Source organism: Protopterus annectens, chromosome 3.part0, assembly GCF_019279795.1.
Source record: "Protopterus annectens isolate FY-2018-M chromosome 3.part0, PAN1.0, whole genome shotgun sequence".
Taxonomy (NCBI): Eukaryota; Metazoa; Chordata; order Ceratodontiformes; family Protopteridae; genus Protopterus; species Protopterus annectens.
In genome coordinates this window covers 1420063784-1420081983 of record NC_056731.1, presented here as the reverse complement: position 1 = coordinate 1420081983, position 18200 = coordinate 1420063784, and the positions used below count along the sequence as shown (strand labels likewise).

Below are 18200 nucleotides of genomic sequence, written 5' to 3'. Positions count from 1 at the left end.
CCTCATCACCCTGATCAGGGGGTCCCATCCCCCTCCTGATAAAAGGCCCAGACAGGATGCAGATTATGAATCTTCCGACTAGGTGTCCATTTCTTCAGATTCATCCTCAGACCTAGGATATTCCTTACCCCCTTATGAGGATTCGGATGCTGAGGAATCAATTCCATCACCCTCTCCGCCTGAGGACTACTCCTTTGGGGACACCTTACATATCATGAGGGAGCATTTCCATTGGGAAGGCCAGGATTACTCAGAATCCAAGAAAAGGCTCAGAGACTTCCTTTTATTGCCTCAACACAGACCCCTTGCTATTCCGCCAGTGTTAGATATTGTGGATGATGTGTACACTGAATCCAGCTTAAACCCTGACTCCTTACCTCCAGCCCCAGTTAAACCTGATAGATATTACAGAGTCCCTGACTCTCACAAATTTCTGTATAAAAGCCCTGTTGCTGACCCTGAAACTATTTCTCAGGGACCCAAAGGGATTAAGGCCTCATCAGCAAAAAACCCAGTACCCTCTGACAGAGATTCCAGAGTATTAGACAGATGGGGAAAGAAAGTATATATGTCTGCAACTTTAGCAATGAGAACCTTAAATTGCCAGTTTCACATGCTAAAATATCAGCAATTTTTATCGTCTCAGTTGAAACAAAAGATGATTCCAGATACGATCCTCCTAATTTTAAAGAAATGCAGGATTTATTGCATGCAGCTGAACAAGTGGGAAAACATACTTTGCAATGTGGGTTTGATTCCTTTGAGGCCTCCTGTAGAGCAGCAGTTACAGGCTCTGTCATTAGAAGGCATGCTTGGTTAAAAGAACATACGTTACCAGATCATGTTAAGGCAAAATTATTGGATGCACCTTTGCAGCGGGATGTGTTGTTTGGAGTTAAGGCAGAGGAGGTATTAAAGAAGATGGAGGATAAGGCAAAATCCATGCAAACAGTGAAGGATTTCTTACAGGTTCAGCCACCTCATTTTAGCAGAAATTGGCCAACAAAGAGTTGGTCCTTTCCAGTCACAGACAGACCTCAAAGAGGCAAATACAGACGTCCAAGAGGTAGAGGTCAAGCACAAGGTCCTTACAGGCCTCGACAATGGGGTACACCAGGCCAGAAAGAAGGGGAAGACAGGCCACAACCTTATAAAAAGCAGCCTCAATGACTTCCCTCTACAGCTGCCAAACAGTTCTCTCTTGGCAGCCCCCTTAGGGGGAAAACTAGCACTTTTCTATCACAATTGGTATTGCATCACCAAAGACAAATGGGTTCTCAACATTGTATCTCAAGGTTACAGGTTCCAATTTCACACTTTGCCAAGGTTAAAAGGAATGCCAAATCTGCCACCAAATCAATGGGCAGAGGCTCGAAAACAAATTACAGCACTCATGGACATGAGAGCTATTCAAAAGGTACCACCACAGGAGCAAGGAAAAGGATTTTATTCAAGACTCTTTCTGGTTCCCAGAAAGGACAAAGCCTGGAGACCCATTCTGGATCTTTCTTCTCTAAACACTTACCTGGATGTTCCAAAATTCAAAATGTTGACACTACAGCAGCTTCTTCCCATACTGGGCAAGCAAGCTTGGCTTGTGACTTTGGACCTGAAGGAGGATTACCTGCATGTCCCTATCAGACAAAACTGCAGAAGATACCTCAGATTTCTAGCTGGTTCAATGCACTATCAATTCTCTGCACTGCCCTTTGGCTTATCTACTGCGCCCAGGGTCTTCACAAAGTGCGTGGCACCAGTAATTGCATTTTGCAGGCAAAAAGGAATTCAAATTTATCCATACCTGGACAACTGCCTGATTCAAGCAGAGAGCAAGGACTTTCTTCTAAAGCATCTGGCGTTCGTAAAAAAGTTAAGTTGCCTGGGGTACACAGTAAACGAAAAGAAATCAAAACTAGTGCCCTCACAACAGATAATATTCCTGGTTGCCAGCTTGAACACAACGGCCCAGATGGCTTATCTCACGCCAGACAAGCAATGACAACTGACTCAATACTTTCAATTGATGGCAACAAAGACCCAACTCCCTGCAAGAAAAATTCTGCAGGCCTTGGGCTACATGGCATCTTGCATACTACTAATTCCATATGCCAGACTGCATATGAGGAAACTACAATGGTACCTAAAAAATGTATGGTCTCAACACTGTCAAAGTTTGGAAACAGTTATACCACTAATTCCTTGCCTTCAACAGGAGTTTCGATGGTGGGCTCAAGCTTGTCACCTCAACAAGGGACAGCCTTTTACTCAACCCACAGCCAGACAAACACTGACAACAGATGCATCGGATTACACCTGGGGAGCACACATGGCAGGAAAATATGTTCAGGGCGAGTGGCCCACAGAGCAAAGGCATCTTCACATCAATCAAAAAGAGATGCTAGCTATACAAAATGCACTTATAGCTTTCAAGGACCTGCTGCATCCAGGACAACTTCTACTAAAGACAGACAACACCACAGTTATGTGGTACATAAACAAGTAAGGGGGCACGCACTCCTACCCCCTCTGCAGACAAGCCATGACCTTGTGGAACACAGCTCTAGACTACCAAATTCATCTGCAAGCACAATTCCTGCCAGGAGAGAAAAACACACTGGCAGACGACCTAAGAAGAAACATCATGGATCCCCACGAATGGGAATTGAATCTGCAAGTATTCAGAATGATAACACAAAAATGGTGGAGCCCGGACATAGATCTGTTTGCATCCCCAATGAACTGCCAGTTACAGAAATTCTGCACAAGGAGTTACCATCCACAAGCATGTAAAGTGGATGCCCTCTCATTCAGCTGGAAAAACCAGCAAGTATATGCTTTCCCTCCTTTACCTCTCCTTTACCTCTCCTTCCAAAGGTACTCATAAAAGCCAGGCAAGAAGAGCCAAAGGTGATCCTGATTGCACCAGACTGGCCACGCCAGCACTGGTTCCCAATCTTAAAGAACTTAGCACAAGAACCACCCTGGATTTTGCCTCAAATCCCACATTTGCTGACACAGCGCAACAATCAGATACTTCACAGCCAGCTAAAGACCTTAAACCTAACTGCATGGAAAATTCCTTAGTCAAGCAAGCAATGCCTCTCTCCAAAGCTGTTATGGATGTCATTCTGGAGGCCAGAAGGCCTAGCACCAGGAAAGCCTACTCAGATAAATGGAAGAGATTCTGTGCCTGGAAGCAGGCACACAGCCTTGACCCTCTTATCCCAAACATTCCTCAGATACTTCAATATTTAACTGAGATGCTGGACAAGGGCCTCTCCTTCTCATCAATCAAGATCTACGCCTCAGCCATTTCTGCTCATTACAACATTGATCCACCAATTTTTTCTAATCCTTTGCTCAAACAGTATCTCAGAGGGGCTAAAAACATAAGACCGCCCCGTAGAGCACCTACCCCAACTTGGGACCTCAACTTTGTTTTGGAAAAATTAACTTTACCTCCTTTTGAGCCAGCTAATGCAGCAGAATTAAAATACATCTCTTGGAAAACTGCTCTGCTACTGGCAATAACATCAGCACGAAGAGTTTCAGAATTACAGGCACTAATGGCAGTGGAACCTTTCCTCATTTTCCACCAGGACAGGGTGTCTTTAAGAACTAACCCTACATTTATGCCAAAGGTGGTATCAAGTGTGGCTCTAAATCACACTATTTATTTGCCAAATTTCTTTCCAAAACCACAGAACAAAGGGGAGAGACTACTACATTTTTTGGACATTCACAGGCAGTTACGCTTCTACTTGGACAAAACCAAAGCTTTCAGAAAATCTGAGCAATTATTGGTAGAATATGCTGCAGGAGCCACAGGGAAAAGCCATTTCAAGACAGACTATCTCAAAATGGATAGGACATTGTATACGTTTCTGCTATACTCACCATGGGAAACCTTTACCTAGCAGCATTAGATCTCACCCCACCAGGGCAACAGCCACTTCAACTGCCTACCTCAGAGGAGTACCTACCAAGGATATTTTGGAAGCAGCAATATGGAGTTCTGTGCATACCTTCACCAAGCATTACCATTTGCCTTTATACTCCAAATCCAGAGATGGCTTCGCCACTGCTGTGCTGCAGGGCCTTATAGCCACCCCTAATTCCCTATAGAACCAGCCTCCCTACCTCAGCTTTGGGATTCCACCCAAGTGTAATGACTGCAGCAGTGTAACACGAACATAGTATAGTTTTTTACCTACCATAAATGTAGATGTTCCAGTGTAAACACTGCTGCAGTCCAGGTTACCCTCCCTCCTTCCCCTCTTACTTGCTGGTACGTACCTATGCCTTCTACCCTTTACTACCTATGGGGAGTATTTGCTGGTAACTGGAAGTTGTTGTTTGCTTATCGTATGTATGTTTTATTAGCAATTTCAATTGCCTACCTATTTGGGGGCACCTGACATCTTGGGCAAGAAAAAGAAAATGGTGTCGGCTGCATCTTATATACCCCTGTTGCACTGACGTCAGGGAGGAGGCGACAGCAACCGACGCCGGACCAAGACTTTGGAACTCAGGCCGACTGGGGAACCGCCTGGCGGCAGGATAACCCAAGTGTAATGACTGCAGCAGTGTTTACACTCAAACATCTACATTTATGGTAGGTACAAAACTGTAATTTGTGTGCAGTAATTTCTGATTTTTATGTGACTTCTAGGTTGTTGAACAAAATCTGCTGCAGCACTTATATTGTCTTTAATTGTTTTGCTTTATTCATTACACTAAAGAATGAATTAATGGGCTTAGATTATGTAATGTAGTCCAGATATGTTGCATTTTATTAATATTTTGCAGTACTTGCTTTACAGTCTCCAGCAACTGCAAAAGAGTTGATATTTGTCAGGTCATACAGTTCGCATTATTTAGAGTGATGATCTGAACCATCTGATATTCAGCATCCGTTATGTAGTCATTGTTGCATGTTACTGTGATATAGTCTTCTTTTTAAGATTTGATTGTAAAAGATTTCTGCAATTAACTAAAAACTGTTACTCTGGCAGTTATTGCAGAGGACTGAAGCTCCAGGTTGTTAATGAGCTGCTTCCTGTGACAAGGGTGCAGGTTTGAATATTTCTACCATATTTTACCTACAGTATGACATTCAGCAAGTCACTTAATCAGACAATGCTTTGGAGCAATTGGAAATTTTATCTAGGATCCTTAAAGGTCTCCAGGACTGTGCCTACTAACTGTGAACCTGTTGTTGTTGCCTGCTATATATTACCTATTGCATAGCTGATCTAGGTCAGGAAGTGATATGGTAATATCACCAGCACACCATTTTTAATGCAACATAGGTAACTTATTCTTCAAGAGCAGCGGCCACTGCATTTGTAAATGGAGGACTGGAATACAGAGTTGTTTGCCAGCTGCAATCTCTGCATTAGTTCTCTTTAATGTTGAATTATTCAGATTAATTTTACTTATGCAGAGATTTTGCATATTGACTTAACATATGTTATCAGGTTGTTACTATTTCTTAAGCTCTCTCTCTTCTAATTGAAATGTGGTACACATGGCTGGATCTGATGGTATGAAGATAGTGATCTTTGTAAAACTTCCTGTGGTTCCTCCAAAGCTGCTAATAAAGTACATGTAATTTTATTTCATAACATCAAGGGTATACACAGTCAAAAAAGTGGCTATAACTGCTGGTGGCCATGGGGTGGGGGGCTGTCTGTGAATGAGAAGGATGCATTCAGCAATGTAGCTATAATTGCTAGTTTTAGGGGATGTATGTGGATAAAACTGATTGACACTGCTGTGCTGATAAAGTTAAAAAAGTCATTAGTCTATCTTTGCAGGAATAGTGTGCATTTGTGTCAAACAAATTGTGATAAAAATGGACAAAGTATTCCAATCAGACATGTGATATGTACACGGTCAATAAACTGGCCATAATTGCTGAGTATGGATATTAGTGGATTATGACAACAGTTTGGGTTGCATTTTACAGTTGAAATGTTCTGAAATGGGTACATTTGTCATTATCGGTTCATACCTTTTGTTTCACTGCTTACTGCAAAAAAATGTTCAAAACTACAAATTTAAATCACTCTCTAACAAATGTAGCTCTATTAAACAAGCAATGTAATGTAAAGCAATCAAGAAGGCACATCAAAGAGCACATGCATTTGTGCATGGTAATAAAAATGTGTGCAGGAGGCCTACAGTTTGAAAACAGCCGGAGACCCAAGGTACACTTAATCTGCCACTGGCCAGATACACTCTCAATTAGTATGAATTTCAAGGGAAGAGAAGTTTACTGTTGTTCATGTTAATTTTCAGTGTGAAACTGTCTTGTATTTAGCAAATGGCCAGCAGTGTTTGGACTGTAAAATTAAAAGCACTCTGAAGAACTCTGAGGTTTAAACGCACTTACTAGCTGTTTTGTAATTATTAAAAGATTCAAATGTTCTATAGTTGCGCTGCTGAGTTTCCTCTGTCTTGAGTGAACATTCACGTGTTTGTTCACTGTCTGATCCAGATCATGCCTGAAAAAGGGTCTTTGTACCAGTGCACATACATGGCTAACTAATGTAAAACTAAATAAAACAAGATCAGCATCATCAAGAGTTTTGAAATAACCTAATATTCTGTATTTAGAGAGTTGAAGTAACCTAATACTCTGTAGTTATTACTTTGTAAACCCATACTCTCAGCTTAGGTCTTAACTTGAATTCTTTTCTGTCTTTCAAACTGTAGCACCACTTGTATATGCTGTTTTTTTTTTCCTAATGTATGGGTTGTCTTTTTCAACTTTACTAAGGTAGGCTTACTTTTTTGTCTTGGTGGGGCCCTTCTGAAGCTGTTCAGACTGATTCTGTAACTTTTCCATACCTTCCACATACTTCTTTAATTGTTGATTCTTTTTTTCCAGAGAATCCAAGCTATGTTTTTTACACAACCACCTGTTCATTTACCTTAATATTTACTTGTTGTCCTTGCTATCAAACAAAAAACTACTCTAGCAGAACCTCTGACTTAGATACGTGACTATTAAGTTTTTAACCAGGGGTATTGTGGAGAAAGTCTACTTACTGGAGAATGGTTTTCGTCTCCCACCAGTATTGGATGATGCGATTGAGTGTTTGATGGTTCCTTGGCCATATGCTTAGCCTATGAAGGTTAAGGTATTACTCTGCTTAGAATTTTCAAGATCCTTTTTATTACATCCATCTGATCTGATGTGTGGGTCCTTGAGCCAGTGCTCGGATGCAGTCCCGCAGAGATAGTGCTCCAGCCCAGAGTCCGTTTAATAATTCTTCCTTCCCATAATCTCTCTGTTCTCCTAACTACCTATCTCATTTGCCACCTTTGTAGAAAGCAAGGCAGTTGGTATCAGATAAGTGCTTTACCTCATTTCTCCTATATAGTATAGTTTCTTTTGTGAGCTATAGTCAAAAAAGATTGGTTAGCCAGTTTAGATTAAGATCGTTATCCCTTTGCTGTTTTTTTCTCACTTAGCAACTTTTCTGTCAGACTTTTGAACTAAACCACTGGGTGCTCAGCTTAATCTTCCTTCCTTCTCGTTTTTAGAGTTCAGAGTGTTAGCTTAGCATTTAGTCTTAACAGTATGTGATCGTAGTTATAGTAGTAGTTATTCGTCACCACATTCATTTGCCAGCCTTCTTCCCCAACTATCAAAACAAAGGGGAGTGTTTGTTGCACAATTAGATGTTCACAGGCAGTTACACTTATACCTTCACAGAACTGCTTCCATTTGGAAAGAGGAACAGTTAATTTCCTTTGCACAAAATAAGTTGAGCAAGAAGGTATCTAGAAATCACCCTGTACAGAAGGCTATCCAGCCGTATTTCCTTTGTTTATGAATTACACAACAAACCATTATTATGCAGATACTCAGCCCACTCTACTAGAGTGATGACTATTTCTACAGACTTCCTTAGAACTCATTCTTTTAGTGATGTATGTGAAGTAGCTATTTGATCCTCCGTGCATACTTTTATCAAGCACTACAAACTGGATTGCACTTCTAGAGCTTCCTTCAGTGCTTCCAGTCTGAAGGGTATCCTGCCGTGATGCCACCAAGAAAAATACATCTGGGTATTCTGACCCACACGTCAGATCTGACAGACTGAATGAATAGGATTTGAAAATTATGTACTTAATGATTAGACACTTTTATTCCAGTCAGTCAGATATAACAACCCACCCTCCTCACCCACTTCAGTGAAAAGACCCAAAGGACTAGCATATTTTACTGCTTCAGATGTGAATAGTAGAAACCTTGGGGAAAAGCTGTATTCCTCTCTGAATTAAGGAGTAGGGTTCAGACAAAGTGCAATTCGATTTGTGCCACTTTAACATTTAGAAAAACAGTCAGTGGGTTTTTACTTTGAGAGCATTTTGTTGTGGTGCTTTACATTCCTTTTCCTGTAGTGGGGAAACCACTTGAGCAGAGCAGCTTGCTTTACAGGTGGCTTATGAAGACATTGCTTAACAGTTTATAATAAGCCATATTTCTGATTGCATTATCCACCAGTGTAGCACTTTGTATGTGAATAACTGTAATCCAGACATTCCGCATAATTATTAGAAGCATGAGTGTCACTTTAACCAGCATGTGATGTGCTTTTTTGATACACAAGGCAGAGTAAGTAAATATTCTGGCAGAAAAACAGAACAGAATGGAATGACTGGCAGTATAGCAAAAGTACAGTCCTTTACAGGCTGTTACACTTTGTATCTCATGCCTGGTTAATCTACACAGTATCTCTTCCTTTGGAGTCTTTTCTCCAAGCTCCAAACTTCTCTGGTACTGTTCACCAACATTTCTCTGAGATGTTAATATTTGCACTCAAGAAAGGAGGATTTAGCCAAATTCTCCCTTCTTGTGTAAAGCAACTCCTAGGGAGGTACTTCTCTAAACCTCTTTGAGACCATCTGACTCGAAATGTACTTTCCTTGATAACCATTTTAAATTTTGAGGACAGCTACTGGGCTTCCCATTCGTTATACACCTTCTTCAAAAGTGAGCTCCGCTAACGTGCAGCCAAGTACTTTCCAAGCTTAATAGTTAAATACGACTCACACTCAAACTGACACACACACACACATTTGATATATATATAAAATATACACACCCACCTAAGGAGTACTGCTGTAGTTACATGTTTTGAGGGATTCTTCATTATATTGCAGTTTAGGAAGTATCTTAATTTACATTAGGTTTTTGAAAACCAAATACATTTGAAATGCTTTTATCTGCATTCCACTATTTTCCCAGAAAACAGTGTAGTATGGTATAGCTTGTGAGTGTGAACAGTACTTGAGATGACTGAAGATTTATAGCTCTGTTTGTAGCATGTGCTCCTTTGTCAGTAAAGAACAGAATAGTTACATGGGCTGTTACTGCAAAATTAACTGATTTGGTAGGTTACATAGTCATTAATTCTTTATTTTTTCTTTCTCTAGAATGGCTTCAGGCATTATGAAGAGTTTGATGGATCACTCTGTTCCAGAAGTTTAGATGGTATCCACCATTTTACTCATTCTTGTCTGTTCTACAGAGGACTTCAGCTAGGTTACATTAAAAGGTGTTGACCCGAAGACCAAGTGTATACTGAAACATTTGCATGGACCATTATAGCAGCAGTGTAGTAAAACAGAAAATGCTATTTCTTGTCTTTTATGCTGCATCTTATATGCTGCATGTTAGAATATTTTAACGCACATATTTCCCATCTGTTGAGAAAAGTAAATTTTTTCAGGAATGGAAGAGTTTCATATGTACACTTATAAAGTTTTCAAATATAACTTTGTAGAATCATATAAAATGTAGGTTCTGTTTTTGAATTCAGTCTTTCAAGAATAGTTACCAGCGGTTCCTTGGTTTTACCTAATCTTGCAGTCTAATTGGTGTTTTGAGTCACCGTCTATCACAGGTGCAGTCTAAGTGTTTTTTGAGAGTAAAACACATTAGTGGTCTGTTTTGTAACTGCTTTTTGTCATTCTTTAAATTTGTTCCAAGTACTTAGTGTGCATTATGCTTAGTATTCTTAGTCATGCTGTCTTGTGTTTATTGGTACAAGGTAACATGATGAGTCCATTAAAATACCCTACCGCACTTTAGAAATCAACATGCTGTTTTATCATGCTTGAATGATGTCTAATACATCTGTAATTTGCATTTTCTTTGCATGCCAGCAGACTGGAAAATCTTAATTAACTGTTAATGTTGGGGTATGCCTTTTGAATTTAATTCAGAAGTTGAGTAAGATAATATTAATAAATTACATTGTTTTACTTCTTTGTTGTCCTCTGCCCAGCCTTTAAGTTTGTTTTGCTTCATGAGACTTAAAAAGTGCATAATTGTACATTAGAAGTTTTTGTTAACAGACTAAAAAGCCATATTTTTATAACATTAAAGAATTTCTAGAAAAAAAGTTTTTTGCATTTGTTTCAGTGTTTTCCATTATAGAACTGAAATATGCAAGTTCTTCAGGATATTTTTGACTGAGCCCTCAATAATTTTGGAAGTTACTAGTTTTGACACCATCAGAGTAAAAGTTCATTGAAGTATAGGCTGAAATTATCTGTATTATCTTTGCAGCACTGTATGCTGTCCTGTTCCTGTTTTAAAAAAAAGTTTTCCTTTGTCTGTTTTGTATCTGTTAAATAATATGTCCCTGAGTTCTCAGAGGTTCTTCTGCATCCATTTTCCTCAGTTTTAAGTGATATTTTGTCATGATGCCTGAAAGACAGGAAAACTAAACAAGTGTTCATAAGTTACTACTAGGCATACCTCTCAACCATACCGAATTACTCAGTTTTTACAGAGTTTTGGGGTCCAAATGAAGGGGTGCCACGAATCCTGAGTGGCACCCCTTCATTTCCGATTTTTTTCGTTTGTTTTTTTAAATTTTTTCAAATACCGCGCTGTCGGAGCTGACGTCATCATGTGCAATGACGTCAGGTCCGTCAGGGCTACCAGCCAGCCAGAATTGAGGTCTAGGAGCTCACGTCATCATTTCTGGCTGGTGTGGCTGTAAATGCGAGCAGGAAATCATTCGCGGTTTGATTTGAAAGTTACAGGGAATTAGCAGCACTCCATTCGTGGATTACAGGGAATTGATGTGGACTCGCTCATTTTACATTACAGGGAATTAACAGCAGCTCTATGTGGACTTGCTCGTTTTGGATTGCAAATGCATGTCATGAACAGCAGCAGCCAGGGAATCATTGAACAGCTGCTGGTCAGCAGGTTTGGATTAACCAAAGAGCAGTTATTCACTTTGGACAATCTGCAGGGAAATAAATGTGCAGTTATTCACTTCGGAATTGAGCTCCAATGTACACGAGTGTGAGTGTTTATTTGAAATGGATTCTTGGCTCTTGCGAGTGCTTTTGCAGGGATTAGGCAGCATTGAAATGGATTCTTTTTCTTGGCAGCATTCTGGTAGGAAACCTATCATTCTGTGTGTGTGTGTGTGTGTGTGTGTGTGTGTGTGTGTGTGTGTGTGTGTGTGTGTAATTACTGGTACATTGCAAGTTGAACATCAGGACATTGATTCCTCAATTGAGAGAATGCTCATGGAGTAGAGCAGAGGCTTAAAGACTTGTGGTTTCTTGCAACTGGATGGTCCATTCAGGGTCTTTCACTTATGTAGCCTGAAGGAATAGATTAGACAAAGCTTTTTTCTAAAGTTTGGATTAAAACTTAGTCAAGGCTGCAGCCATGAACTTTGTTTTAGTTTGTTTGCTGGAAGGACTATGTGGGCCTTTATGAAATAAAGTATGTGGCATTACCACTATAGAGTAAATATTTTTGGAACTAATTGTGAAAAGCTGACTGAGTTATAAGGAAGTTTGCATACAGGCAGTTTGGCCAAGGATTAATCAAAATAGCCTTGCTATTCCTCTATTGCCAAGTGCATGGACTGTTTGAGCTGAACTGTTTTGTGGCATGAGCAAGACATAGATGTTTTGCTGCTGTTACCTGGTGTGTTTTCATTGATATGATAATAATTTGGTTTCCCGTTGTGTTTTTCCAACCCATAACAGCCATGGAGGAATTATATTATAAACCTTAACAGCTTCTAAGGTAAAGACTGATCAAAAGCTTATGCAACTGCTACAACTCGTGAGACAGATTAATGTGATTGTTATCCTAGAACCATACCTGACTTAAGGAAATTAGGCAAAGCTGATGACAAGTTATATTTAGTAATATTTGAAAGGTATACGAGAACTGTGAAGATCAAAATGGACCAGAATTATTTCTTTTCAGCTGGTAGGAGAAGCATTAAAATATGTATGGTGTGGAGTGGACTGATTATACAGAGTATGAAAAACTTAAGAAGGAATTGGTAACTAGGGCTGTGGTTATTTCCAAAATGCTCACTGTAAAATTCCACAACTGGACATTTTGATGCTGACAATTCAATTAGAACTCCAGTGTCACTGTAAGCATACTATAAGGCTGTTGTTCGATCCCTCAAATAACAGTATAATGAAAATGTTAAAAGAGCTTTACCTAGCAATATGATGAAATGTATGGTACAAAGTAATCTCACAGATTCTGACAAGTTAACACCTTTTGTAGAATGCTAATTAGTCAATGAGCCATTGCCCCCCCCAAAAAAAAATGAGATTGAAAATAAATGCGAGCAGCTGTGCAAGATGCATATGGCTTACACTACTGTCATTCTATTTATATATAGTGTGTGTGTGTGTGTGTGTGTGTGTGTGTGTATATATATATATATATATATATATATATATATATATATATATACATATATATATACATATATACATATATATACATATATATTGTGTGGGTGTGGAAGTAGACTTTTATGATGGGCATGTTCTGTGTTCTGAACTGGGCAGTTTTGTCATTACTGGTTCAGTTCATGCATTTTGTTTCATTGCCTACTGGAAAAATGTTCAAACAATAACTTTAAAATGCGCTCTATCTAACAAGTGTGCTGCATTATACAAGGAATATAATTTAATAAAGTCAGGAAGGTGTATCAAAGAACACATGTATGTTTCTTGTTTTGTGTGCAAGGGGCTAATGATTTGAAAACAGCCCAAAGATAATCTTTAGCCACCACTGGTCAGATGCATTTTCTTTAGATGGTGGTGTGTGGGTTTCAATGCTGTTTCAATGAATGTGAGTTTCAATAGGCAGAGAAGTTTTAATGCTAAGTCTATTTCCATTGTGAGACAGTATTGCTTTGTTTAGCAGCTTTATTTAGCAGATGTCTTAGTTTTTGTGCATTGTGCTATAAAATGTAAAAATCCAAATAGTCACTATAGAAGTAAAGCAGTATGCACACATTAGTGTTTATGGTAAATGGGGTGAAATAGACAGGTAATGGGACACTGGAATGGCTGCAGGGGGACTCTGGTGCCATATTTTCATTGTCTGTTCTTCAGTTTGAGCTTGAAAGTTGGTATCCCACAATTCCATTGGAGTGGATGGGGTTACATAATTATGTATGCAAATTTGATGCTAATCAGTGTACAGATTTGTACCCATTTCTAATTGGCCGTGTCCAGATTTTTGATGTTTCCAGGTTGAGAAGTCTGCTACTAGGCACGTGGTCTAGATGACATTTGAGAAGCGTAGAGTCAGCAACCTAGTAATTTGGTTTTAAAGGTAGCTAATGTATTGCTTTGTTTGATATGCTGTGGAAGCCTCTTCCATAAATAATAGATTTGTTGGGTCAGATATTCGAACCAGTGCAGATCCGGACCAAGAACAAAGTGAAATATATCCAACGGCTCAAAAAGGAACAAAACAGTCCAAAATATCTTAAATAAAACTTACTTTAATGTGAAAAAATAAAAAATGAGAATTACATCAAGCGCTTTCGCCTGGAATCATACCAGGCTTTCTCAAGATAGACCATTTTTAAAAATTCAAAGCTTAAATACCTTCTAGTCCAAATCATGTGACTAGAACATCAATTAATAAAGTATGCAAATTAAACATTAAAGCAGCAATAGATTCCTTCATTTGAATAAATTCATACAATAAACTGCAAACCAACAAGGTTATACTAGATGTTTAAAAAGTTTTTTTACAATACAATCCATAATAAAACAAATACAGCAACCCTACAAAACTACAAGCCAACTTGTAATATCTTAAGACAACATTAAAAACTTGTAAGAAAATTCATGTATGCCTTAAGAACCATTCAAAGATTGTAGTTAAGAAATCTTCTGCCCATCATGCACAAAGTAGACAATAGTAAAAAAGTTATTCAAAACAAAATATTCTTCAAGTTGGTAAAATAAACAAAACACCCAGAAAAACTGTAAAAACATAAAAATCATAACTTAGCCCTCCTCAGCTTTAAAACACTCATAATACTAATACTGTCATTAAAACCAGGGGGCTTAGTTGCATTCAGTTTGAGCTGCAGATTTCTTAACTACAATCTTTGAATGGTTCTTAAGGCATACATGAATTTTCTTACAAGTTTTTAATGTTGCCTTAAGATATTACAAGTTGGCTTGTAGTTGTGTAGGGTTGCTGTATTTGTTTTATTATGGATTGTATTGTAAAAAAACTTTTTAAACATCTAGTATAACCTTGTTGGTTTGCAGTTTATTGTATGAATTTATTCAAATGAAGGAATCTATGGCTGCTTTAATGTTTAATTTGCATACTTTATTAATTGATGCTCTAGTCACATGATTTGGACTAGAAGGTATTTAAGCTTTGAATTTTTAAAAATGGTCTATCTTGAGAAAGCCTGGTATGATTCCAGGCGAAAGCGCTTGATGTAATTTTCATTTTTTATTTTTTCACATTAAAGTAAGTTTTATTTAAGATATTTTGGACTGTTTTGTTCCTTTTTGAGCTATTGGATATATTTCACTTTGTTCTTGGGTCAGATATTCGTACCAGCAGGTCCTGTTTGTTACAGTGAAGATTTGGTGCGTCAGTTAGTGCAGAGGATTAATTAAGGAACTGCTTCCTGTAGTCAAGGTATGTGGTTTAATTCCATTTCCATTTACCTGCTGTGCAATTCTCTTTAACTAGACAGTGCTCCTAGGTCACCCTGAAAAGGGATACTTGTTTCCAGAGGGCTTATAGCAAATGAGTTCAAATGAATTTAAAAAAAGACTTGATGTTTGGGTCATGTATCCATTGTTTTACCATTTTCTTTTTTGGTAAAGGAGGTCTAGAATACATTCTCTCAGTGGTAAGTCCAGAGGAGGAGAGGTCTGCATATCCATCAATAACAACTGGTGCACCAGTTGTGAGATATTATCCTCGCACTGCTCAGATAATCTAGAGTTTTTGTCACTGAAATGCAGACCCTTTTATTTACCCAGGGAATTTAGCAGCATCTCCATCACAGCTGCCTACAGTCCTCCCAGTGCTAATCCAAATGAGGCAATGACCATATTATGCCAGGCTATAAATGAACTGCAAAACAGGAATCCAGACAGTGTTCATATAGTGGCATGTGACTTTAATCAGGCCAACGTGAAAACAGTTCTGCCTCACTATTTACAATATATGTGGACTTTGCAACAAGGGGTGAGAACACACTGGACAAGTTATACAGCAATGTTAAGCTGGCATTTAAGGCAGTGCCTCACCCACACCTGGGAAACTCTGACCACCTCTCCATATTGTTACTACCAGCATATACACCATTGCTAACTAGAGGGAGACCAACAGTTAAACAAGTAAGAGTATGGCCAGGGGTGTCTCAGCACTCCAGGACTGTTTCGAGAGCACAAACTAGAGCATATTCAAGGAGGTGGCTACTAATAACCAGTGTATCAACCTGGAGGAGTACACCAAGGCAGTGATGGGCTACATCTCAAAATGTGCAGATGGATGATGTGACAGTCACTAAAACCATCATTACCCAAGCCAACCAGAAACCCTGGTTGACGAGAGAGGTGTATGAACTACTGAAAGCAAGGAATGTAACCTTCAGGTCTGGAGACAGAGAAGCCGTCGGAACAGCCAGAACAAATCTGAACAAGGGAGTGAGGAAGCAAAATGCACCTGTGGCAGAAAGATCCAGATCTACTTCTCTGACCAAAAAGACCCCAGGCTCCTATGGCAGGGGTATTCAGTCCATAACTGACTACAGACCCCTATCTTCGCAATGTGAGGACAACAAGGAATTCCTAAATCTGCTGAATGTGTCTACTTCAGCAGATTTGAGGAAGGGAAGAGAACAGCAGGAAAGAAAATGCCCATCAGCCATAACAAGAAGGTGCTCGCCCTCATCCCAGCTGGTGTCTGCTGGGCACTGTGCAGCGTTAACCTGAGAAAAGCAGCAGGGCCTGACAACATCCTAGGGCATGTGCTCAGGGACTGTGCAGTGCAACTAACAAATGTCCTCACGGATGTCTTCAGTAACTCTGAGTCAGCAAATAGTTCCAAAATGCTTCAAGGATACAACAGTCATTCCATTACCAAAGAAGTCTCCACCATCTTGCCTAAATGACTACCTCCCTGTAGCCCTCACCTCCACAGTGATCAAGTGTTTTGAAAGGCTGATCAAGGATGCATAACATCTGGGCTGCCTGCTGCTCCTGACCCTGTGCAGTTTGCTTACCGAGCAAACCACTCTACAGCACATGCCATGTCTCTAGCACTCCATCTGTCGCTGGAACATCTTGAGAATAAAAATACCTACACAAGGGTACTATTCATTGACTTCAGCTCTGCTTTTAACACAGTCATCCCTCTTCATCTGGTAATGAAGCTACTCCAACTAGGTGTCAACACTCCACTTTGTAACTTGATTCTTGACTTTCTCACAGACAGATCTCAGAAAGTGTATGCAGGAAATAACTTGTCAGATAGCATCACTCTTAACAATGGAGTTCCACAAAGATGTGTACTAGGTCCCTTGCTGTTCACCATGTTAACAGATGATTGTACAGCCAGGTACAATACATATCACATAATCAAGTTTGCTGATGACACAACAGTGGTGGGCCTCAACAGTAATGACAATGAAACAATGTGCAGAGATGAGGTTGAACAACTGATTACCTGGTGTGGAAGTAACTTAGCACTAAATGTGAACAAGACAAGAGAGATAATTGTGGACTACAGGAAAAATCGCAGGGAACATTCTCCCCTCACCATCAATGGGGAAGCCATGGAAAGAGTGAGAAGCACAAAGTTTCTGGGAGTGCACATCAATGATGACTTGCCTTGGAACACAAATACAAATGCTATATTTAAGAAAGCACACCAGAGATTGCACTTTTTAAGAAGGTTAAGGAGAGTGAATCTCCCATCGACATTTTGCACTACCTTCTACAGAGGTACTATAGAAAGCATCCTGGTGAACAACCTCATAGTATTGGCATGCAGGCTGGTCTACCTCTGAGTGGAAATCCATCCAGAGAGTGGTGAATACAGCCGAGAGGATCATTAAGACCACCTTACCACCTATCCATGACTTGTACTTATCCAGATGTCTCAGCAGGGCCAGAGGAATAATTAAAGACTGCATTCACCCTGCTTACAGACTGTTCCTGCATCTATCATTCAGAAAGTGCTTCTGAAGCATACATTGCAGAACTACGAGATTCAGGAACAGCTTCTTCCCTAATGTCATCAGGCTGCTGAACTCTACTAACCACTACACTCCATGATGTCCACCTGGGACAGTAGAAACTGTCAGATTGTGTAGTAACCTGGTTACCAGTCTTATCTAATACCTAGTGCAATATTCACTGTGACTGTAACTTATAGGCCATCTAGGGCAGTAGCAATGCAATAAAATATCTCCTCTTTCAGTGCAGTACATGTTGCGAATTCATAAATTAACCATAGTGCAGTGCTCTAATGTTCACAGTGCAATACTCAAATGTCTCTTTCTGTGAAAGGATCAATGCAATGTCTTAACCAAGTATCTGTGCAATACTAAAGTCTCATGAAAGTAAGTGTTCACTTCAAAAAGTGTTAAAATGTGATCTGAAGTAGTTGACTTCATTTGGTCATCAACCTGTGGGTAGTTGGATCCGATACAGCTGCTTCACTAGCATCTGATCTGAGCTCCAAGCTCCTCCCCTTATCCATAATGCCCCTCTATCGCCTTTCTTCCCTCAGATCTCGTTTAGCACTGAAAAAGCATAGCATTGTGGTCGCTGAGCTCCAGGCACACTGTTGAGTAAGTGTCCTTTTTTGTGGGTTCTTTAAGTGTAGGTTCCCA

At 39.6% G+C, this 18200-nt stretch overlaps 1 protein-coding gene across 1 annotated transcript in view; it reads left to right on the top strand.

Moving 5' to 3' along the window:
* LOC122796759 (syndecan binding protein) overlaps positions 1–10284 on the top strand; it is a 925087-nt gene extending 914803 nt beyond the window's left edge. The window contains exon 9 of the mRNA XM_044065488.1: positions 9454–10284. Coding sequence (XP_043921423.1) covers positions 9454–9508 — 55 coding nt within the window. The 3' untranslated portion in view covers positions 9509–10284. The remainder of the gene's footprint in view (positions 1–9453) is intronic.
* The last annotated feature ends 7916 nt before the right edge of the window (positions 10285–18200 follow it).